The sequence below is a fragment of the Garra rufa genome, chromosome 4 (assembly GCF_049309525.1).
Source record: "Garra rufa chromosome 4, GarRuf1.0, whole genome shotgun sequence".
NCBI classification, from domain to species: domain Eukaryota; kingdom Metazoa; phylum Chordata; class Actinopteri; order Cypriniformes; family Cyprinidae; genus Garra; species Garra rufa.
Window position 1 is genome coordinate 10,203,603 of NC_133364.1, and position 26,579 is coordinate 10,230,181.

Sequence of the window (26,579 nt, forward strand, 5' to 3'; positions counted from 1 at the left end):
GGGATGACAGAGAGGAACTGTTGGGCTTCTCTAATGGACATCCTCCTCATCTTCAGGCCAAACAATCAGTGAAGAATGTGTGTGTACACAAAAGCAAGTCTCCGTGGAAACATGGCGGGTTCTTGCATCTCTGCCCCCTCTGTAGCCTCTTCAGAAGCGCTAAGTGCTCTCAGGACAGAGCCTAAAGTGGGCTGCTTTTCTGTCGGCGTTCTGGAGGACACCTTGATGTGCCCAATTAACGTGGACTCTGGAGAGGTCGTCAAACCTTTAAACGACAAAGAGATCTGCCGCATTTCTCACCCAACAGTAAGAGAGAATGAAGCATTCAATGAACCATTACTCTAGGCCTGCAACTGGCAGATTAATACTACTATGAGCCTTCATTAAGGCACACAGGGTTTGATGGTGTTTTAACTGGAAGTGTCGGAGATCAAATAAGACCGCCGGCTGAAGTTTTAAACGTGCCACACGGCTGAACACAGACAGGAAGAGAAACTAAATATTGACCTCTTTCAACTTAGACCGTCATTGCTCCATCTGCGTATATGTGAGAAAAAAAGCAATTACAAGAAATTCTAAGTGAGTGCTTAAGAGAAAAAGACAGCCGGCTCATGCACATACGTGTACGTGCCTGTGTTTAATATCAGGATACACTCTGTGTGTCCATGTGCTCCGTTACCCATAAACCCACCACTTAAAATAAGTGCTCTAAAAGCCCCAAATGTGATGTCAAAAGCCACCTTTTAAAGTCTAACATATAATAATTTATACACCAATTACAGTGCAGCTTAACCCGGCGTTTCTTCTGGCCCGACAAAACGGTCTCAGATGTCCATAGATGGAGAGAATAGGATGGAATCGGTCTTTGTAGCTCTGAACGTCAGCGTAATGAGGATAAATTTGAAATAAAAGACCTCTGAAGATGGCCTCAACATCTGACATCTCTTTATAAGGGTGGAAAACTTTTGTTTTAGCAGGTGAGGCCAACACAGGAATATTTAGGAGGAGTCAAGTGGTTTAAAACATGATTTAGCTTGCTTGTAAAATTTTTAGATGTTAGAATGTTCGCTGTATTCCAGGGGTCAATGTAAAATCAAAATTCCTTGACCTTCAGAAAAAATTAGGGATGCGCCAAAATGAAAATTCTTGACCGAAGCCGAACAAAATTACACACTGGGCCGAAGGCCGATTACCGAACATGGTTTTTTGTGTTTTCCCCCCATGTATTTTGCCATTTTTTTTCACCAATGCATAAATTAAATAGCCAAAATGTGCTTTTTACAGTTTTGTCTCGATTTTCAAAAAAAAAAAAAAAAAAAATCAATTACAAAACAACAATTTAAAAATATTTACTTAACACTGATCTAATTTTTTACATTCTAGTAGACATTATAGCCTACCAACAAAGCACAATTTAACTTGGCCATTTTTAAGACCCACTTCTTGAATCAGGCATGTGTTTTTAATGTACAAATAAATGCAGCCTTGCTAAACAAAGGAGAATGTTATAATAAATGTATTAATAGATCTGTTGTAATGATTGTTATTTATGACTTTTATTTTGGCGGAAACTCACAAGAAGACCTCAGTACTACTTTTTGCTGACAGCAGCAGATTTATGAATGATTCTCATTATGCTGTTTCAGCACAGATTTTCCTTGCGCTTTGGACTTTGAACCCTGGCTAACGAGTTTATTCAGAGTGGTTAGAATAAATTTATTTAATGGTTTAAGGCCATTTCGCAAAGACATGCAATGCAGTTCTAAACAATCTCTTGCTGTCGGTGCTTGTAATGATTTTTGCATCTTTCTTTGACAGTTTTAAATGCTTCCACAATGCCGACATGTTTGCTGCATTAGTGCGCCTTTTTGCATTTAATTGCGTCACATCATTGTTCGGTATAATTTATTCAGCCTTTCCGCTTATTCGGCCGAACACCGAAAAAGCTTTTTTTGCTATTTTCAGCCGAATAATTTTGGTTGCCGAACATTTGGTGCATCCATAGAAAAAAATATGAAAACCTGCTAAACTTTGTGCTGTTTCTGGCTGTGTGAAGCACCTACTACTCTGTAGATTTTTCCAAAACTTCTGAAAAAGTTAAACAAACATTTTGAAACATTTTTGAATCAAAAGTTATATATTTTTACCCTAAAGTCTATCTAAACTGTTTGTGTGCCACATTTTCAAAGTAAACCGGAGTAGAAAAGCGCTCTTACTCAATTCATATGCAAAAACGCATTTGTATCTTAAAGGCACAGTACCATGTTTAAAGGATTAGTTCACTCCTGAATTAAAAGTTCCTGATAATTTACTCACCCCCATGTCATCCAAGATGTTCATGTCTTTCTTTCTTCAGTCGAAAAGAAAGGAAAACATTCCAGGATTTTTCTTCATATAGTGGACTTCAATGGGGATTAACAGGTTGAAGGTCCAAATTGCAGTTTCAATGCAGCTTCAAAGGGCTCTACATGATCCCAGATGGGGAATAAGGGTCTTATTTAGTGAAACCATCAGCCATTTTCTAAAAAAAAACACGCATTATGTAAACATGTTGGAAAGGTCACTTGTGGTTAGTTCTTTGTCTGTGTATTTCTGTTAAAATAGGTAAAGTAGGGCAAAAAACTCCATCCTATTTTCTCCTCCAAAAGCGTCTGACATTGTTGTTTTACCTTTTTATGTAAAGGGCGTTTGACTTTCTTTGCACATTCGCTTGTAAACACTGGGTCGGTACTTTGGCCTACATCACTTGTGACCTTGTCAACGCAAGACAAGCATTTTTGGTTAAAAAGTATTTACATTTTTATTTCTTTTAGTTCTTTTATACTTTTAGGATCGTGTAGAAGTCTTTGAAGCTGCATTAAAACTGCAATTTGGACCGCTGATTCCTATTAAAGTCCACTATATGGAGAAAAATTCTGGAATGTTTTCCTTAAAAACCTGAATTACTTTTCCACTGAAGAAAGAAAGACATGAACATCTTGGATGACATAGGATTAGTAAATTCTGGAAAGAACAGAGAAAGGGTTAAAAGTATTATGAAAACCTAAACTATGACTGCTTTGGATACAAAACAATTTGTCACATTTGAGATTAATATTACCAATCCTAAAATCATTTTCCACGACAACAGTAAAATCTTGGTTACTAGTACGTGTGGCACGTGCTATTAGCAAGTACTAGCAAAGAAATCTTTTCCTGTCATTTTAAGTAACAAATGAACTTTAAAAAAATCGGTTACCTATGCATAAGCGTGCACACACATCCACAAACATATCCACAGGCCCCCTTTTTCCCATCTCTTGTAAATGCCATTTTAATTGAAATCTGTCAGACTTTCAATCTCTCTCCAAATGCACAATGCTATAGGTACTAAGCCATGAATTTCAATGAGGCTCTTTTTTCATGCAGCAACCATTGATGTCCTTCAACTGAAAACAGCCTTTTCCAAAAACCCTCCCCAATCTCTTCTTCAAACACAAGCTTTCTTAACAGCTCGTCACAAGTTCTCTCTCTCTCGCTCACTCACACACACACACACACACACACACACACACACACACACACACACACGCACGCACGCACACACAAGCTTATTAATTACGGTTAACGTTAAAGTAGACCTTTTTCTGGAACGTTCCCCGGCTAACCCAGTGACCCTTAATGATGTCACAGTGACTGGAGACAGAGAGATGTCTATGTGTGATCTGATTCTCTCTCTACTCATGTCTTTTCCTGAACATGACGGTTTACAAAGACCTGGTGACTTTAGTTTGATCATACACTAACACACACTTTAAGCCTCTATCCTGACATGGTGCAGCTGTTTTCTTCAGTGAGGAAAGAATGAGATAGCAAAAGTTAGAGAAAGAGAAGCTGAAGAAGAACGACTTAAATCAGGACACCTTTATTTCTGCACACCTCTACCAAGCAACAATTGACTTGAGCTAAAAATACAGCCAGTGATCTGTACCTGCAATTGCATCCCACAACAGTTTCCTAAATATAGTAACATACATTTAATATAAAGAGAGAATTTTATGAACTACTTGATATACGTGACCCTGGACCACAAAACCATCAGAAGAGTAATTTATACATTATCAATCTGGAATCTGAGGGTGCCAAAACATCAGAATATTGGGAAAGACGCCTTTAAAGTTGTCCAAATGAAGTAGCAATGCATATTACTAATCAAAAATTAAGTTTTGATATATTTACAGTAGGAAATTTACAAATTATCTTCATGGAACATGATCTTTACTTGATATCCTAATGAAAATAAAAATCTAAAATTTTGACCCATACAATGTATTGTTGGCTATTGCTACAAATATACCTGTGCATGCAACTTATGACAGGTTTTGTGGTCCAGGGTCACATATAATGGTTTTAGAGGATTTTGAAATATATATTTATATATAACAAACATTTTAGTCATATCATGTATTATATACTATACTACCACTAACAATTTCTTATTGACTAAATATTACTACTAAAATAATAAACTGTGTTATTTTATAAATAAACAGTGTTATTTTTGTATGAAGATACTATTATGGTTTTTATTAACATTTTTTATTACAATTTTAAATTCGTATATTTTCAATTTTCATCTCAATTTTAGCTACTTTTATTCATTTTGTTGTGTTAGTAGATTTATTATCAATGTTTTTTATTTTTTATTCAGTTTTAGTTTGAGTTATTTTAGTATGTAAAGTTAAACTAAATTAAAAGGAAATATTGCCTTTGAGACTAGCTGAAATAAAACTTTTCATATTTAATTTCAGTTAATGTTTTTTCCCAAGTATCATGCTTTTACTTTGTTTTTTAGTTTTTATTTACGTTTTTGTTTTAGTTAACGGTAATAGCCCTGTAAATAAATAAATAAATAAACTAATTAATTAATAAACAGTTAAAAGGTCAGGTGTCATGATTTGAAGTACCTTTTATGATGGATGGATGCACTTTATTGGATTTTAAAATCTCAACACCCATTCACCAAGAATCAGGACATTTGTTATATAACTCTGATTGTATTCCTCTGAAAAAAGACAGTTGTATACACCTAGGATGGCTTGGGGCTGAGTAAATCATGGGGTAATTTTCATCTTTGGGTGAGCTTTCCTTTTAACTGATTTTGTTTACAAAACCAGTCTTAGATAAGACTGGGAGTGATGGACAATGGACAATTTTCATGCTACTTTTATGGTGCTTTTGCACTTTTTTTGAAGCCCTTTTAAATGAACCGGCCTCAGAACATTTTCTTCCTTTAAATCTAAGTATATTTGCTTTGTATATTTAAACAGGTTTCGACAGCTGGCCCTCAAGTCAAGGGAAAAGTTCCGATGCCCCTTATAGCCAGTCTATCCCTCCTACCAACATGACTCCACCTGCAATAGTCAGAACTACATGGCTTTGGAAAAAACTGTTAGGGAAAAGACAGAGAGAAACCTATAAAAAGAGGAAACGCAGTAGCTTATGAAGGTTACTTCACCTCAAAAGCTAATATTTAATCGCAGTATTTATATCCAGCGGAAGACGGTGGGCAAGACCTTCAGTGCCCACTCGCTGTCAGCACCTCAGAGTATATGTGGATGTGTTTGTAAGCGAGAGTGTGTGTTTGGTACAGTTCAATCAAAGTTCTTCCAACCTAAAACTGGCACAGAGCAAGTTTCGACCATGAGAGGACTGAAATAGTTCTCAAAACACTTTACTTAAAGAGTCCTAAATCATTCACCATTTTCATGTAAAAAAAAAAACAGCATCACTAGGACTACAGGCACAACTATGCATGTGCCCTTTGACCTCTGCCGTGACCCTGCGGGATTCCACCATCAGAGCAGGATGTTTGCTGGCGACTCGGGACAAGAGCGGATGGCAGTGTATGAGTGAAAAGGTTTAAAACACTTACATGCACACACACACACACGCACTCAATGGCTTTCTTCCCAAGATCATTCCAGTTTTAGGCGGTTATTTCAATGAAAACAACATAAAATCTGTATTACTGAACATTTTGTGTGTGAGTGGGTCAACAGTGGCTTCGTTTTGCCAACTTCCTCTCCTCACACACTCCAAATAAACATTTGCCTTCTAATGTTTATCCTAGTGTTTCATCCCACACTTCATCCCACCTTTTTTGATATTATCCACCTCAGGACTGAGAATAAGAAAGTGAGAGAGTAAAAGGAAAAGAGGTTGAAAAAAGAGATGACATTTTTTGATTTTTCTAAATGGCTCACCTTGATTTATTTGATACAGTTAAATTAAAAGATTAAAAAAAGTTTGAAATGTTTTTACTATTTTAAATATATTTTAAAATGTAATTTATTCCTGTGATTTCAAAGCTAATTTTTAGCTCCAGTCACATGCTTCTTCAGAAATCATTCTAATATTCTAATTGTCTGCTCAAAAAACATTTATAATTATTATTATGTTGAAAACAGCTGAGTAGAATTTTTTCAAGCTTCTTTGATGGATAGACGACATTCAGAAAAATTATCTGAAATAAAAATCTTTTGTAACATTATAAATGTCTTTATAATCACTTTTGATCAATTTAAGGCATCCTTGCTAAATAAAGGTATTCATGTCTATAAATTCTTTCCCAAAAAAAAGGGTATTGTGTATAATGTTACAAAAACTTTTTTATTTCAGATAAATGCTGATATTTGGATCTTTCTATTTATCAATGAATCTTTTTTAGATAACAATAACAATAGAAAAGGTTTCTTGAACAGCAAATCAGCATATTAGGATGATTTCTAAAAGATCATGTGACACTGAAGACTGGAGTAATGATGCTGAAAATTTTGTTTTGATCACAGGAATAAATTATGTTTTAAAATATATTCAAATAGAAAACAGTTATTCGAAATAGCAAAAATATTTTACAATTTTACTGTTTTTGCTGTACTTTGGATCAAAGAAATGCAGACTTGGTGAGCAGAAGACACTTCTTTAAAAAAAACCTTAATCTTAGTGTTCAAAAACTTTTGACTGGTAGTGTATGCTATGTTATTTTATGTTGAAAACAGCTTTGTTGCTTAACATCTTTGTGGCAACTGTGATACATTTTTATTTTCAGGATTCTTTGATGAAGAGAAAGTTCAAAAGAACAGTATTTGCATGAAACATAAATCTTTTGTAACATTATAAATGTCTTTTACTGTCACATTTGATCAGTTCAATGCATTCTTGCTGTTAAAAATGAAACATCTAAATGAGACAGTTCCCAGGTTCATGTAAGACTACCATAGGATATATCCACTTTAAAAAAGATTTTACAATAATCTAATGTTCATGTGCAGATGTGATAATGTGTCTCTATCAGTGTGTATGAAAGGTGTGAAAAGGAGTGTAGTGTGCTTGTGCTTGGTTGAGTCGTATTCCTCTCATGTGCTCATAAATCATCAGCCTGCATTTCTCTGCCAGCGTCTGAACTGTAGAGGTGGCGCTGGGGTGAGCCAACGCATTAATGATTTTTCCCTGACAGAGAGAAAAAGAGAGATAGGCAGGTAGACCTGAAGCTCCTCATGTCACACAGAGTAGACAGGAACATCACTTTTGTGCACGCATTGGTTGTTATTTTTATAGCCTTGGGAGCTTGACAGATGTGGTCACTATATACAGGTTTTAAAATCTCTCCTCTTGTTTCATGGGAAAAATAGCAGCATACAGGTTTGGAATGACCTGGATTTTCATTTTTAGATATAATATTCCTTTAAATATTTAGGAAAGGTCCTTATTCATTCACACTACACTGCCAAACCAATTGGTTACTTCTACCGTTCCGAGTCCGAAGAAGCCGACGGGCTGTTGGCAGGGCACAAAAAAAGTAAAGTCCTTATTTACAACCCACCAACAGTGCCAGGATTTCAGCGGTTGAGAAGAATTTACAAGGTTATTATTTCACAACATGTGGTGACATCTTGTGCCATATTTAAAATCCCATTAGGAGCCAGTGCTTCATTTTCAAACTGGACCGTTCGGGTCAGCAGAACACGCAACAGCAGCATGATCAGATCTTGATGAAATTCATGTTAAGTCAGATGAAGTTTGACCAGGTCAGGAATGGCACTCAAAAAAAAAAGTTAATATTGGATGCATACATGCATACATAGCATCACTCTTTGGCCTGTTCTCCATTCCAGAGAAAAAATAATATGCAAGCAAATGAGCTAGGCTGATAATGTAATAAAAAGAAGAATCTACAATCTACTGTGTTTCCATCCAGAGCGGGGAATAGAGATGACAGAAAATGACGGGTTTACGTTCACTAGGTTAGGCTGCTCTGACTCCTCCATCGGTGGCACTGGGCCATTTGGAGCAGGAACTCAGTTTATAACTGTGTAAACTAGAGGCATCCAAAAAAACAATAGTCACCCTTTCCCAGGAATGCTTGAGACATGACTATAAAAAAGAATAATGAAAGAAAAAAAACAATAATGGAAACACGTCCCTGACAACTCAGAGCTATCAGGTTTTATTGTTTCCTTCTGTGTGTGAACTTGTGTGCATGTGCTTTTTTATTCCAACTCATACTGTGATACACAGATGGATAGACTGACTGATGGATGGATAGATGTTCACAAACAGATAGGAATTGAATTGATGGATCCAGGAGTGATTGATTGACATGGACATGGATAAGCAGTCTGCCCATCCATATATCTATCACGCAATAAATCTGTCTGTCCGTCATTACATCTGTGTGTCTATTCATCCTTCAATCTGCCAATCCATCTGCTTATCCATTAATCTGTCTACACATCTCTTTGTCTGTCTATCCATCTATCTGTCTGTATCTGTCTGTTCATCCAGACAAATGGATAGATTGTGGGATGGATAGACAGACGGATGGAAAAATAGACAGATAGACAGTTTGCCAGATAGACACACACACACACACACACACACACACACACACACAAATAAACAAATAGATAGATAGATAATATTTGCCTGTCTATCCATCTCTCAATCTATCGGTTTGTCTATCTTTTCATCCACCTATCTATCCGTCTGTCTATTCAGCCCTGAGTCTGTCTATCCATAAGTTTGTCTATCCTTTTCTATATCTATTCATCCTTCAATCTATCTATCCATCTGTCTAATCATCTATCTAGACATACAGACGGATAGATAGATGGATAGATACATGGACAGATATCCCTCAATCTGTATATCTTTCCATCCACCTGTCTAGCCATCTGTCTATTCTATATCTATTCATCCCTCAATCTATCTATACATCTGTCTATTCATCCCTCAACCTGTCCACCTCTGTCTATTTAGCTAGATACAGTAGATAGACAGATAGATAGATAAATAGATATCCCTCAATCTGTCTATCTTTCCATCCACCTGTCTATCCATCTGTCTATCATCCCTCAGTCTGTGTATCAATCTGTCTATCCATTTATATATCTATTCATCCCTCAATCTATCTATACATCTGTCTATTTATCCCTCAACCTGTCTGTCCACCCATCTGTCTCTTCATCGATAGATAGATAAAGATTAGATATCTCTCAATCTGTCTATCTTTCCATCCACCTGTCTATCTGTTTTTCATCCCTCAGTCAGTCTATCCATCTGTCTGTCTATCTATCCATTTCTATATTATCCATCCCTCAATCTATCTATAAATGTCTATTCATCCCTCAACCTGTCTGTTCACCTCTGTCTATCCATCTACTCTGTCCATCTATTTAGCTAGATAGACAGATAGATAGATACCCTCAAATCTGTCTATCCATCAGTCTGTGTATAAATCTGTCTATCAATTTCTATATCTATTCATCCCTCCAACTATCTATACATCTGTCTATTTATCCCTCAACCTGTCTGTCTACCTCTGTCAATCCATCCATTCTATCCGTCTATTAAGCTAGATAGACAGATAGATAGATACCCTCAAATCTGTCTATCTTTCCATCCACCTGTCTATCCATCTGTCTATCATCCCTCAGTCTGTGTGTCAATCTGTATATTAATTTCTATATCTATTCATCCCTCAATCTATGCATCTGTCTATTTATCCATCAACCTGTCTGTCCACCCATCTGTCTATCCAGACAGACAGACAGAGAGACAGACAGACAGATAGATATCCCTCAATCTGTATATCTTTCCATATACCTATCTATCAATTTCTATATCTATTCATTCCTCAATCTATCTGTCTATCCATCTCTCAGTCTGTCTTTCCCTTTTGTATATCTATCCATCCCTCAATCTGTCTATCTTTCCAATCACCTGTCTATTCATCCCTCAGTCTGTGTATAAATCTGTCTGTCTATACATTTCTATATCTATTACTCCCTCAACCTGTCTGTCTATCTATGTCTATTCAGACAGACAGATGATAGACAGACAGATAAACAGATAGATACATCTGTCAATCTATATATCTCTTATTATTCATCCCTCAGTCTGTCTATCCATCACTAAACCTGTCTATCAATCTGTCTATTCAGATGGACAGACAGACAGACAGACATACAATACACAGGTAGACAGACAGATAGCATATGCTTTTTGCATATGATTATTCCTTTATGCATATTCAACAGACCATGACAACTACTGTAAACCACATTCTTTCATAAACTATATGAGGTGTTGCAGAAGTGGACATACAGTAAAACGGTGACCCACACAGGTCAATAGAACTGACAGAAGCCTGAGTCAAAAGAACATGGCCTCTTATAGAGCTCTAGTTTTCCACAGCAGACAGACGGCGCCAATGTTACACACATACACACACACACACACACACACACACACACACACACACACACACACACACACTCGCATAACACTGCGCTAGACTCAGGCCAGTAGGACGCACTGGTGAGTGAAGAATTGTAAACACACAACACCACACATCTCTCACTTACAAACGTATACATAAGTCTCAGACACGAGCCAATGGGCCATACTGGTGACAGACGAACTGTAAACAAGAAACATACACACTTTCACACACAGATTCTCAAACACACGCTATTGATGAGTGAGGGTGATGAAGGAAGGTGAGAGGTTCATTTAGGGTGAGATTAAACGTGTGAAAGCTTGCCTGTTTGTAATCAGTGTGTCCGACTGCGAGACCAAGGCAGATGAGAAAAACTGTACATTGGCTTAAAGGTGCAGTGTGTCATTTCTGCATCACTAACTCACTCAATTTCCAAATGAATATTACATAATTCAATTATTTTTATTATGCAATTATTATTATTATTATTATTATTATTTAAATTATATGAAATTATAAACATATTAACATACTAAAACAAACTAATAAATAAAATACTACATAAAGTACAAAAAAACATGAATATTCATTGGCTCTTTTATTTATTTATTTATTTTTACTTTTTTAAGGTTCTTGTCAACTTTGAGCATAACTGTATTCCTCATCAAGTTAGTGCATGCAAAAGATGCCCAGTCTTTCCCGTGGAGAGTTTCTGATTCCTCTTCTGTTTACAGTGGATATATAGAGCAGTGTGTGTGTGTGTGTGTGTGTGTGTGTGTGTGTGAGAGAGAGAGTAGCGTGCAGAGCCATCCGGGACTGCCACAGCACATCAGTTAGCAATCCACAAAAACAAGCCTTTAGCTTGTTTACAGACAAGTACACAAATGCACCACGCACTCACATAAAAACACACACACACACACACACTACTACAGTATTTACAGAAGATTTGCTTTTGAAGTAAAAATACTACATGCAGAAGCAGAGATTCACCAGAGGAGTTATGGGCTTCCCGAAAAGCAAATATGGAGCATTTCTGTTTCTGTTTCTGTATCCTCTCTCTCATATTCTATATTTTTCTGTCCAGCTCCTGACTGGCTCTATAATTATCCTCCTCCTCCAATCTTCTCCCATGAAATGTAAAATCAGGAAAAATCATATTAATATAATATAATATAATATAATATAATAATATAATAATATAATAATATATATATATATATATATATATATATATCTCCAGTGAACAAAGCCTTAAAAAGTAGGAGAGGATGAAAAGAAGGGGGTCGAACACTCCTCTCTACATTCCACACATGATTGCGAGAGACATCAAAGATGTGATTACGAAGCAACCCACTCTCATTCATGACTATGTGTGTATATCGTTTAGATTTGCATAGTGTGTGGGAACGCATCCGCCTCGACTTGGAGAAGCATCATTAGTTAAATCTGACAGGCGGAATGAGAAGGTCGCATGATCTGCACATGCACACGTCATGAAGTCACACGTCACAACTGACTTTACCGAGCATTTGAACCGAATGCACCATGCGCACACAAAGACATGCCCGCTGGCCGCCTGCGCATTCATGCCTTCAACTTCGACCTCTGACCTTCAGCTCTAACCAGGGTTCAAGACAAGTACAGAAATGAGATGCCGCTGAATTGGCTGTTCTGAAGCCACAATGACAATGAGCACACATGGAAATAAAAATAAGAAAACAGCCCAATGGGACACAACAAGCTTTCAGCAGCGAGTAATATCAATCAATAACAGTAAAATGAACAGAATATCACAACTTGATGTTTACTATGGAATTAAATTTGTGCCAGAAGAGATGGACATTACTTTTCACAGACAGCCCTTAAATAGTGGTTATTATAATAACAAAAATTTAACTGCACATGCAATTCTATATTTTAATGCATCACTATAGATACTTGCAAACCACAAAAGGCAATCACGTTTGGAATTTAGATAGCTATAATTTGAATAGAAAGCATAAAAAAATGCTGGTTGTATTACTACAGCATTTTGTTAAACAAAAAACAAATGAACAAATAAAAAATAAAAAAAGCCCCAAACAAAACAAAAATAAAACAAAAACAAATAAAGTAAAACCAAAAAACAAAGACAAATAGAAACCAAACCAAACAACACTTTAGAAATAAAACCAGACAAAAACAAATGAATCGAAAACAAAAAGGTAAAACAAACTGCGACAAAATTAAACAAAACAATCTAAAAAAACCCACAAAACAAACAAAACCAGATGAAAAAACAAAACAAAAAAGGTGAAACAAAATTAAACAAGCAAAACAAGCCAAACAAAAAAACAAAACAAAAAAACAAAAAAAAAAACAAACAAACAAAAGAGCACAAAAAACAATACAAAACCAGTCAAAACAAAATATAACAAAACAAAATTAAACAAGGCAAGAAAAACCAAAAAACAACCAAAACAAACAAAAAACAATTGAAACCAAACAAATTAACAAACAAAACCATTTAGAGTGTCTATACTAGTGTCTATAAATCAAAGACACATCACATCCTGGATATCATCTGTTTGAATTGTTACCGTCAGGGAGGCGATACAGGACAATTAGAGCCAGGACAAACAGACTTAAAAACAGTTTTTATCCAACAGCTATAACCACTCTAAATAATTCAAAAACATGGGTTTCAAGAGATGCGTAACAAAACGGACAGATGGTGAATGCGACTGGGTACAATTTTTTTATTGTCTATATTTACTTATTCATCTTATATATTTTTTTTTATCTATCTATGTATGTATATATTTATTTTATTATTTTAGATTAATTAGCATTTCTTTGTTGAAATGTATGTATGACTGTTGCACTTTGACTGGTTGGCACTTTTAAATTTCGTTGTAAATGCAAGTGTACAATGACAATAAAACTACTACTACTACTACTACTATACAAACTTATATATAATATACATACCTGACTTGCATCTTAAAATTTGTGTAATTTACATTTTTATAATAATTTAATTAATTTATCTAATGTTTATGTTTTAAATAATTACAAGTATTGTAATAATAATAATTGAAAATTATTATATAATAGTAATAGTACAATTTTAATAATTAAAATTACTTAATAAGAGACCAAACTCATAAGTTAACTTTTTTTTATTCTTTAAAAATAAGACAAAAATGTATTAATATGCATATTTTTATGCATTTACACCTTAACTTGCAGCTTAAAATGTTTAATATAATATAACAAAATATTTTGATCAGTGCTCTAAAAGTTACATTTAATAATTTTGGCACAGATTTAATTACATAGCAGGAATTTATACCAATGAGATTTCACTGCAGGCGATGCAATTCAGCCCAATGTGAAAAAAAAACTACAAAAACAAGCAAACAATGAAGTTATTGCCTCGAGTAGTTAGGACAAATATGCAGTATTAATAGGATGAGACTCACCATCCGAACGGTGAATACAGGTGTGCTGGTTGTCACTCAGGAAGAAGCCATCTTTGCACTGGCACTCGTAACTGCCCATGGTGTTCACGCAGATCTGCTGACAGCCGCCGTTGTTGTCCAGACATTCATCCACATCTAGAGAGACACAAACACACGGTCATTACAAAGCACACAAACACAGTCATTCAAGCATAAGGATCTGGGCAAAACCATCAAGCTTTGTCTCTATGCGTAACCAAAGCCGGCTCAGCTCAGGTATTTGCAACAGTGTTTGTTTATCCGGAACTGATTTTCCTTGATTTCCTCTCGGAGACTATCGACTACTGAAGAATGTGGCTACTGAGGAATGTTGATTAAATGAGTAGTTTGATTTTCCAGTTTTCAAACACATCTACCAGACAAATAAACCAGTAAACAGACATCCAATCATTCCAGCTGGAATAAGAAATTTAAAACAATACCCATTATCCAGACCTTTAGCAATGTTGGCTAAATTGTTAATTTGGCTAAACTTTTTACATTTTTTAAACTCTGTTTGAATGTGAGTATCTTGTAAGTAAATCTACTGTCCAGTCTGTATATGTGTTTGCTCATTGCTGAGTCTCTGACAGCTCTATAAATGGCATTGTGGGTATGTTGGTTTGAGTAACAGCGTGACACTGGAGACCAGTAACACACATGAGTGAGTTTTATGCAGCCTTAACACAGCAACCTGCCTCTGTGGAGTCGACAGCCCATAACTCTCTCTCAGGGGTGCTATTATATCTCAGAGTAACACCACTGCCACTCTTCTGTCACTTTTTAGCAATGTGGCATGTCTTTCTCAAAGGACATTTGTCCATGAAATTTTCTTCCTTATTATTTAATTTAAAAAGTCTACTGCTGAACATTTATAATAACATATTTTCCCACCTCAGACTACAGGTTACAGGTCCGTAATCAGCATAAATACTTGAAGGCCACTAAAGGGGATCATGTTTGGAATTCACATAGCTATAATTTGAACAGACAACATGCAAATTCTGGTTGTATTAAGAAAAGAAAAGAAAAAAAAAGAAAAGAAAAGAAAAGAAAGCCCCAAACAAAACCAAACCCCTAAAAAACTAATGAAAACAAACTAACATAAAAGACCAAAAGTAACCAAACCAAACGAAGAAAAATACACAAACAAGAACAAAACACAAACCAAAACTAAACAAAATCAGACAAAATCAAAATATTTTAAAATATTAATGAAAACAAAACCCAAAATGAAAAAAAAAAAAATAATAATAATAATAATAAAAAAAATAAAAAATAAAAATAAGCCCCAAACAAAATCAGGCACAAAATGTAAAAAAGAAAAAAAAGATTATGGAGCGAAAAAAGACCAAAAATAACCAAAAAACAAAAAAACAAAGACCAAAACAACACACACACACACAAAAAAACTAAACAAAAGCTGACAAAACCAAACAAAAAAGGCACAACAAACCCAAATGAAACCAAACTAAATGAATTCAAACTAAAAAAACATGCAAAACAAAACAAATGAAACCAAAGAAAACAAACAAAAAAGACCCTAACAAAATCAAACACAAAAACCAAAACTAAACAAAAGCAGATAAAACCAAACAAAACAAGGCAAAACAACCCAAAACTAAATTAAACCAACCAAACAAAAAACATGCAAAAAAAAAAAAATGAAACAAAACAAAAAAATCCCCAAACAAACAATTTAAACAAACAAAAAAAGATTGAAAGTAACCAAACCAAAAAACATGACAAAACTAAACAAAAGTAGACAAAACCAATACAAACTAAACAAAATCAAGGCAAAACAAACCCAACTAAAACCAAACAAAAAAACATTTACAATGTATTTATCATTTGAATAGACAACGTACAGTACCAAACTTTAAACCTGAATACAACTACCATTAAACATTGCAACAGCATTATTTGTGCTGAAAATACTTGAATAAATAATAAAAAATACTTCATGTAGTTTTTTTATTATTTTAACCATCGAGCTTCCATGTGGTCACATTGAATTTAATAATGCAACTTTCTTATAAAAGACTCATGCCCTAAATCATACTTTAAGACAGGAAATTATACAGCACAAGAAGATTGAACAAAGAGTAAAGAACTAAAACAATTTTTCAATATTCTTATATAATGCACTGCACAAAAACTACATTGAAAGAAATATAGATACAGCTTCAATGTAAGTGACATTTATAAAGAATATAAATTAATGAACAGATACACATTTTTTTTTAATTAACAAAGTTGAAGTCCATATAGCTTTTTTATAGCTTCTCACCCCTTCTGGCATTTGATTCTCTACTGAATTGCTTCGCTACAGCCTGACGGGTGCCTATATACATCTTGTGTGTGTATGCACTGTCAGTCTGTGTAGGTATGTTTCCATCCATCTTGTTTAGTATAATCTAGTTCTACTGTTTACAAGCTCCTTATAAAACTCGCATTGAATGTTATACACTGGAAGGATGAATGAGCATCAAAGCTTTTGTAAATGAGGTGTGGAAACAACATGCCAGTGTCCTCCACTGTCATACCTGAATTATCAGCACTGCCCTCACAAACACGCTCAAAGTCATTGCTGTGCATTGCTGTGCATTGCAGTGCTGTGTTCCCGCACTGTGTCACGTTTACATGTCTTTTGATAACAGCAGCGTGTGACAGCTAAGTGAACGTGTGTTTGTGTTTACAGCCCTGTCTGTTTGGAGTGCGTTGAGAGGCAGCAAGTTTTACAAGCTCTTTATTTGTGTGCGTAAAGACCTTTACAGCCGTTAGCGCCTGTGCGCAGAGGCACAAAAGCACACTATTCAGTCCAGTGACTTTACTGTCATCTCCTGTGTAGCTTACAAGCTAAGACTACTAGACTAAAGGAGACTAACTGTCTAATGAACTCCATCTTTTGTGTTTGTACAGTTTATTTGGGCTAACATTATTTATCTGTTTTTTTCTAATAAGTTACATGATAATATGCATCAGCTAAAAGACATGTATGAATGTAGGACTCATCCACAACATGCAGACACAACCACAGTTTAATTTGGTCACAGTGGTTTATTATGTGGCTCCTGGCTTTACCTGTCGACATTACTCTTATTTTAGCATCCGTGAGGCGTCTCGTTAACACAGCCGAGACAGCAAGGCCTTTAGTGTCCTATTAACTACTGTACCCATCGAGAGAGGGGGTCTTTATGCCCTCGTCCACAGAGGCATCCCTGTCTGCTCCAGGAACCGAAAGCTTTTTGCACTACACAGTAGGGTTTCAAAGTCTGAGATTACTTGTGAAAATGCTTCTATTTTAAATGGATTTAATATTTAAAAAAATTTAAAAGAATCTCAGAAATTTAAATATTTATCATCAAATTCTTCTATTTATGGAATTCGAAGTATATAATGCAAAGTAATTTTATAATATGTGACCCTGGACCACAAAACCAGTCATCTTTTTTTAATTGAAATTCATACATAATCTGAAACTGAATAAATAAGCTTTTCATTGATGTATGTATGTAGGATAGGACAATATTTGGCCGAGATACAACTATTTGAAAATCTGGAATCTGAGGGTGCAAAAAAAATCTAAATATTGAGAAAATCACCATTAAATTTGTCCAAATTAACATCTTAGCAATGCATATTACTAATCAAATATTAAGTTTTGACATATTTACAGTAGGAAATGTACAAAATATCTTCATGGAACATGCTCTTTACTTAATATCCTAATGATTTTTGTCATAAAAGAAAAATTAATAATTTTGACCCATACAATCTTACCAATGCGACATTTATTTAATAAAAAATACTGTAAAAACAGTAATATGTTCTATTTTAATGTATTTAAACATGTAATTTAGCCATTGCTCCAGTCTTATACTTAAGAAAACATTTTAAAATGCTGATTTGATTATCAAAAAACATTTATTATTATCATCAGTGTTGAAAACAGGTAATATTTTAATGAAGTAATATATTAAAAAGTAACCAAACCAAAGTAATATTATAATAAAATAGTTTTGGAGAAATCATTTTCATTTTCAGGATTATTAGAGGAATAAAACTGCATTTATTTGAAACAGAATTTTTTTGGACCTTATAAATGTCACTTTTTGATTAGTTTAAAGCTAATACATACATTTTAAAAAATGATAAACGAAACAAACTAAAACTCTAGGTCTCCTAAGCTATAAAAGAGCAAACTCTGAGCAATAAAATTTTCCTCTTGCAAACTGTTGCCATGTAACACCCTAAATACACAAGCTTTTCCTAATTACATTTTACCCCCGAGCACATTCTAAATAATTTGCGATCTTCATTTACAAGTGTTTAATTAATTAATGAAACTTTGTGGTTGATACCTTGAGCCTTCCAAAAGAAACGGTATGTTGCTATTTTGTAGGCTGTCACTTTATCTTTCCACTTTCCCTTCGCTATTTTTCTTTCCTCCCTGAAACGCATTTCTTCTCAGATATGAGGCCACCCAGATCACAAGCTTTTATCTGTTTATTGCCACATTTAACAATCCAGTTGTGGTGGCTTGTTTCTCATTTGTCAGTTCACGGACTAGAGTAATATTTGATAGGAGGGTTTAGAGAAGACATGCTGGCTGCCTCCGTCTCGAGTGACTCTATAGCTGCGAGCGTGTAGTGCGCCGTGTTTAATGTGGGAATGGAAACAGATATCATCAGTGTGACAGCCCTCTCTTGCTTTAAAAGGAGGGAAAAAAATAACATTTCAGCTGTCATCTCTCAATTAAGGCCCTCTCTGCCAAAATTTAAACAAGAGCCCTGGCATCCTGGTCTGCGAGTTTAAACTAGAATGCTTTTGTTTTGTTTGATTGCTCTTATGTAAACTTTAATTTGGAAGAGATCTAAGATGACATGACACAACAGGGAGAGAAAAAGAGGGAAAAAGAAAGGGAGAGAGACAGAAGATGAGGGAAAAGGAAATTGAGAGAGAAATTCAGGGCAGAACGAAAGAGAAGGCACAAGATTTAAAGAGTACGAGGAGAGGACTGAACTGAACAGAAGTGAGCTAAAGAGAAATAAACTGAACTGTACTGAACAGAAACAGAAGTTTAGCAGTAAACAGGACTACACAAATTGGGACAAAAAAGAAACAGAAGACAGAAAAAAGACAAGATGGAGTGAATTTAGAAGTGAAAAGAACAGAAAAGATGTGGAGAAGAGTGAAGCGAAGTGGAAAGAACTCAATAGATGTGAATGGAGTAGAAGTGAAGTGAACAGAAGCAATGTGAGGTAAACAGAAGTAAAACAAGGCAAACAGAACAGAACAAAATAGAAGTGAAGTAAAGTAAACTTATAAGACAGGTGTGAACAGAATAGAATTGAAGTAAAGAGAACAAAACAGAAGTGAAATTAACTCCAAAACAAGTGAACAGAAGAAAGTGAAAAACAAAAACAAAGTGACAAACGGAAAGAAAACAGAACAAAACAAAAGTGAAATGAACTTTAAAAGGAGAAAACAGAAGCAAAAGCAAAATAACACAAACAGAATGGAACAAAACAGAAGTGATGTTAAATGAATTCAACAGCGAACAAAACTAAAGTTAAATGAACTAAAGTTAAAGGTTGTATCAGCGATTTCTAGCCTAAAACATAAAGTGTCAATTTCAGCTGACCTTTCTTCACGATCCGCTCACTACCTGCCCCATAAATTGTCTGTGAAAAAAACGCGTCTCTCTGGTCAGCCTAGGGTCCGAGATATGCCAAAAAAACAATCGGCACTACCAACCTTTCCACAGATAAACAAACAGTGTTCCAACCAATCAGCGTCAGGGGTTTGGTGTTGTGGACTTTCCTACTGGTGCAGGGATGTGAGGGAGGCGGAGCGAAAGTCCACAACACCAAACCCCTGACGCTGATTGGTTGGAACACTGTTTGTTTATCTGTGGAAAGGTTGGTAGTGCCGATTGTTTTTTTTGGCATATCTCGGACCCTAGGCTGACCAGAGAGACGCGGTTTTTTCACAGACAATTTATGGGGCAAGCAGCGAGCGGATCGTGAAGAAAGCTCAGCTGAATTTGACACTTTATGTTTCAGGCTAGAATTCGCTGATACAACCTTTAAGTGAACAGAAGTGAAGTGAAGTGAAGTGAAGTGAAGTGAAGTGAAGTGAAGTGAAGTGAAGTGAAGTGAAGTGAAGTGAAGTGAAGAGAAGTGACAAACAGAAAAAAATAGAAGTGAATTTATCGCAACAGAAGACAGAGGTGAACAGAATAGAAGTGAAGCGAAGTAAAGCAAAGAAAACAAGTGAAATGAACTCATAACAAGTGAACAGAAGTAAAGAGAATTGAACGGAAGAAGTGAAGAAACAAAGTGACAAAAACAGAACAGAACAAAACAGAAGTATAATGAAAAAAGTGAACAGAACTGGAGTGAAGCACAGTTTAGCGAAAAGAAGTGAACAAAAGAAGTGAAAAACAGAAGCAAAGAGAAACAGCACAAACAGAACAGACCAAAACAGAAGTGAAGTGAAATGAACTCAACAGAAGTGAACAGAACTGGCGTGAAGCGAAATGAAATGGATTTAAAATAAGTGAACAGAAGTGAAAAGCAGAAGCAAAATGAAGCAACACAAACAGAACAGAATAAATTAGAAGTGTAATGAATTGATCTCAACAGAACACAAGTGAACAGAACAGAAGTGAAGTAAAGTAAACAGAAGTGAAGCGAAATTACCTCCAAAGAAGTGAACAGAAGTGAATTTAAGAGCAGACGCAAAGTGACAAACAGAACAGAACAAAACAGAAGTCAGAAGTCAACAGAAGTGAAGCAAAGTAAAGCGAACAAAACAGAGGTGAAATGAACTCAAAACAAGTGACCAGAAGAAAAGAAGAGAGAAGTGAACTGAAGTGAAGTGATGAAGAAACAAAATTACACAAATAGAACAGAACAAAACAGAAGTGAAGTAATATGAACTCAAAAAAGTGAAGCAAAGTAAAGGAAACAAAACAAAAGTGAAATGAACTCAAAAGTGGTGAACAGAAGTGAAAAACAGAAGCAAAGTGAAGCAAACAGAACAAAAGAGAAGTGACGCGAAAATAACTCAACAGAAGTAAACAAAACAGAACAGACCAGAAGGGAAGCAGAGTAAAGCAAACAGAACAAAATAGAATTGAAATAACTCAAAAGAAGCGAATTGAAGAAAAGAACAGAAGCAACGAGACAAATAGAACAACAAAACAGAAGGGTAGTGAACTGGTCCTAACAGAAGTGAACAGAAAAAAAAAAACAGAAGTTAAATGAACTCAAAACAAGTGAAGAACACGCAAAGCGAAGCAACACAAACAGAACAGAAAAAAAAACAGAAGTCAAGAAAAAAGAAGAGCTGAGTTGAATTGTAGTAAACACAACAGAACGGTGCTGTAAATTCTTTCATTTAAAGTGACCTCAGTTCAACATCACCCCTGTTGTAATTGTAACTACATGAGTCTTCTCCTCCCATTCTGATGTTGGAGCGAGAAGGGAAAAGCAGCCAAAAGATAAATAAACAGCAGCGGCAGCACAGGCATTCATAAAAAAAGAGCCAAATGATCAACACATTGGGTCCAGCTGCCTGCACGGAGAGAAAAAACAAATAAGAATGGAAATGAAAAAGACAGAGGAACTGCAGTAAATTGCTCTTTAATCAGCCCCCCATTAGCCAATCTTAAATCAATTAAAGCTTTAACTTGTTAACATGTGGAGATCTAAAACGACTTCCTACACAAGATCAGCCAGGCAAACAAGCCACAGCACTGATTTCCGTACCATTTCAAAGAGCTTGCGGTTTGGTTAGCGCTCAGTAGGTTTGTTTGAACACACTCTGCGAGTGTGTGCGTGTGTGTTTATGCAGAGCATAATCAGTGGCACAAGCCACATTAAGGCAAGCATCACTTTTGCTATTGCTCATCCCATGTGCTTGGGCGGGTTGGGTATCTGTGTACTGAATGCTACTTTTATTGGTAGCTGAAAACAAAACAAAAACACAAGTACAGTGAACGCAAGTCTGCTGAAATATAATGTCAAATGGCTTAGCCCTTCAAACAATGCCATGGTGGGAGAAGCAATCATATTTTCATCAGAAAATATAAAAATCTAGCTAAAGAAGAAGTCATTAATTATCTCAGGAAAGGTTAAGAAATACACACTAGGAGAAAATGAAATAGAAAGAGAATGTCAAAAGCACAAAAAAGAGATTACAGGAAAAGGTCATCATAAACATGATTCATTTAACCTTTTGAGAAAGTCAATAGTTCTAGTGGTTTCACTTCCATCTGAACTTGCCATAATGCACACAGATGCCAATGAGAAACATGAGGGCTGCTATGAGAAAACGTCATATGGCGTTAAAACGTCAATGAGAATGAATAAGGTTTCGAAAGAGCAAACAAACACACACACACAGATGATGTGTGAATGAGAAGCATCAGCATTAAGCAGACAGGAGAGATTAACAGGAAACATGACGAAGCGCCATATGACTTCTCTTTGACCGAGGAAGTGTCTCATTGAATGTTTCGAAGCTCTACCGAAAGACAGATACTGGCGTTTATGTGGTAATAAACTTTATGCCACAAATGCTATATCGAACCCCTCAAATGAAGATTAAACTAACTCAAAAGAGAAACATCATGCAAGGCAAAGAAGAGGACAGGGAGAGAAAAATCTCTAAATGATTGACTTTTTCTGTGTCAATCTATTTCTAGGCAGAGGTGGAGGAGAGGGCTGAGACAAAGACAGACAGAACCAGATTAAATCCAGGAGAGGACAAGACGGAAAGAAACGAAGAGAAATGTAGCGAGTCAGACACAGAAAGCTGGAAGCGGAGGGAAAGATATAACAAGAGCAGCAGAAGGAGGGGGGGGGGGGTTCGAACAGGAGAGCCCCCTCAGTGCTGCTGATGGCCCTCTACGGCCTTGTCTTAGTTCCCAGAGCCATCATTTAGACTTGTATTTGAGACATTCCACAATAAAGATGTCAAATAGAAGGCAAGTCTATCGCCTCTAGGGAAACAGCCTGGAGTTACTCCAATGAGACCCACAGCCAAGATAACCAAGAAAATACAGAGAGAGGGAGAGTGCAAAGACAGGACGGGAGAAGGAGAGAGAGAGATTTTGAGGAGGAGGATAAAGAGAAAAGTTAGAGAAAGTGAAAAATGAAGGGCTGACTTTGAGGGAAAGAAGTATAGAGATAGATTACCATACAGTATTATTAGACATTGTATTGTAGTAATACCTTAGTTTTATAGGCATGGTATCATGGTTGTACTATAACATTCAAAGACATAGCTTAAGAGTACCTTGCTTGTTTTAGGCCCAATAATTCATATCATTGGGAAGTTTCTATCTACAACTATTTTGACTAAAATAACATGAACGCATTGGATTGCTTGACAAAGATAGACTTTATTAGCGAATTTGCAAAAAAATATTAGGGGGAAATGTTCAAAACATTGGCTCAACAAATTGTGTGATTTAGGGGTGGGAATGTTTGTTTGGTCTAACAATGGAGGACGGAGGGAGTGCAAACATTTATGCAGAAATGACCAACAGTTCCAAGACAGTTTGTAAAAATTTTATTAATTTGGTTGCATCCCCCTAAAGGGCTAGGTCTTGGGACGGAACTTAATTTGATATTTCACTGATTTCACTAGCTAAAAATCATACATTTTCATACCAATCAGATTGTACAAATCCATACTAACCAACTAGGGGTGGGGTAAGGGGTGGACGTTTATGGTAATGTTTTACCTACAAATTGCATGTTTTCATGCCAGTCAGATCATACAAATTCATATGACATTGCCAACTATGGATGGGTTTAGAGGTGGACCTTTATGGTGACGTTTTACCTACAAATTGTATGTTTTCGTGGGAATCAAATCATACGAATTCTTACAAAATTGCCAACTATGGGTGGGGTCAGGTGTGAATCTTCATGGTGACATTTTACCTAAAAATGGTATGTTTCTGTGCCAGTCAGATCGTACAGATTCATATGATTTTGCCAAGTAGGGGTGGGGTTAGGGGTGGACCTTTATGGTGATGTTTTACCTACAAATTGTATGTTTTCGAGCTAATCAGATCATACAAATTTATATTAATTCACTAACTAGGGGTGGGGTTAAGGGTGGACGCTTATGATGACATTTTACCTACAAATTGTATGTTTTTGTGCCAATCAGTTTGTACAAATTCATACAAAATCACCAACTAGGGGTGAGGTTAGAGGTCGTCCTTTATTGTGATGTTTTACCTACAAATCGCATGTTTTTGTACCAATCAGATTGCATGAATTCACACAAAATCAACAACTAGGGGTAAGGTTAGTGGTGGACCTTAATGGCAACGTTTTACCAACAAATTGTATGTTTTCATGCCAATCAGATCACACAAATTCAGGCAAAATCACCAACCATGGGTGGGGTTAGGGCTGGACCTTTATAGTGACAATTTACCTACAGATTGTACGAATTCATAGAAAATCGTCAACTTGGGTGGGGTTAGAGGTGGACGCTTATGATGATGTTGTACCAACAAATTGTATGTTTTCGTGCCAATCAGATTGTATGAATTCATATGAAAGTGTCAACTAGGGTGTGGTTACACTGTAAAAGGTTTTCATCAGATTCAACTTAAAAACTTAAGTTCAGCAGCTGCCTTAAAATTTTAAGTTAAATCAACTTAAAACTACAAGTCATTTTAACTCATTACAATAATATTAGTTGATTTAACTTGAGTTGAAATGACTTAAGTTGATTTAGCTTAAAATTTCAAGGCAGCTGCTAAACTTAAGTTTTTAAGTTGAAACTGGTGAAAACTTTTTACAGTGTAGGGGTGGGTTTTATGGTAATATTTTACCTACAAATTGTATGTATTCATGCCAATCAGATTATACGAACTCATGCAATATCGCCAACTAGGTGTAGAGTTAGGGGTGGACCTTTATGGTGATGTTTTAAATTGTATGTTTTTGTACCAGTCAGATCGCACAAATTCATACGAAATTTCAAACTAGTGCAATATTTACAAATTCTCACAATTCAGATTGGAAATGACAAACTTTATCATAAAGTACTTCATGATATATATAATTATTACTAGCATCTGATGTCAGCTCAGTTAAAAGAGAATTAGGAAAAGGAATCATGCAAGTTAATGTAGCAAGGTGGAGGAGGTGCTAAAGGTCTCTGAAGGTCTGAGCCCTGGTCCTGTCCTGCTCTGGGATCCATCATCATTACAGCGGCTAATGAAAAATGATGACCTCAGCATCCTGAAACCTGGCTCGGCACACATATTTGCTTTGGATTATGAGAGCAGAGAGGAGATGAGATGAGAGCAGCTCAAGTTCTTCATCCAGCTGCTCAGACGCACACCAGAGCTGTCCTCTCTCTCTGTCTCTCACTCTCACTATCTCTTGCGACATTGATATTTGGACTGTAATACGTAGTCACCATGACACCATAAAGCCACCACACTTCAGGTTGATAAGTCGCTTTTAACCAAAGTCACATCTGCACTCACTTAGAGGGGTAACGCAGACAGGCTCGCAACAAAAAAACACACTTTTTAACGAATTCCTCAATCCCCACAGCAATCCAGCAAAACCATGAGACCCGGCCCTAACTCTCCGGGTCATGGAATTTCATCTTTGAACTATTTCAATAAATACGAGATGGCAAGTTATTAATTTTCTCTCAGCCTTTTCTTCCCCTACTTCCATTTTTAACCGCTAACATAAACATCGGACCTGACTGCCGATTTCTGGGAATTGGACGCGATTGCGCCACTGGTGACATTTGGGTGACATTTTTAAGAGATGAAAATAATCGCGAGGTTCCTGTTGGCGTGCTCCTGTCACAACGGGAATGGAATACTGGCGCTAGACGCGGCTCGGCTGGCCTTTTCCGAGGCGCTGCTCGAAGATCGCTCAGGCAGATTTGTTTACGTTTGCAAAGGGGGGTCATTACAGAGGTCGTTAAGCGGGTAAAGAGATGACGAGGGACTGGTTCATCTGTAAGTCAGTCAGGAGAGACATCTGAGTGTGTATATTTCTTTCTAGCGCCTTACCGAGACAGTTGTGTCCGTCATCTGCCAGCATGAATCCGTCATAGCATGTGCACCTGTAGTTTCCAGGAATATTAATGCAGTCGTGAACACATCCGCCATTGTAGTCGTTTTCACACTCGTCCATATCTGAAAAAGACAACACATAATGCAATATGTGGTTTAATACTGAAGTTTAACACAGAAGTTGTTCAAATGACTAACCTTTAGCAAAGACTGCTGCAAAGTCAAATCCTATTATTGATACTAAGCAGAG

General features: G+C 36.1%; 1 protein-coding gene across 1 annotated transcript in view; it reads right to left on the bottom strand.

The window, feature by feature from the left end:
• Positions 1–7,332: 7,332 nt before the first annotated feature.
• The window catches only part of LOC141332743 (signal peptide, CUB and EGF-like domain-containing protein 2), a 29,076-nt gene continuing 9,829 nt past the window's right edge, over positions 7,333–26,579 (bottom strand). Inside the window, exons 3-6 of the mRNA XM_073837706.1 lie at positions 26,327–26,452; positions 14,230–14,364; positions 10,908–10,963; positions 7,333–7,491 (exon numbers count right to left, since the gene is read on the bottom strand). Coding sequence (XP_073693807.1) covers positions 7,333–7,491; positions 10,908–10,963; positions 14,230–14,364; positions 26,327–26,452 — 476 coding nt within the window. The remainder of the gene's footprint in view (positions 7,492–10,907; positions 10,964–14,229; positions 14,365–26,326; positions 26,453–26,579) is intronic.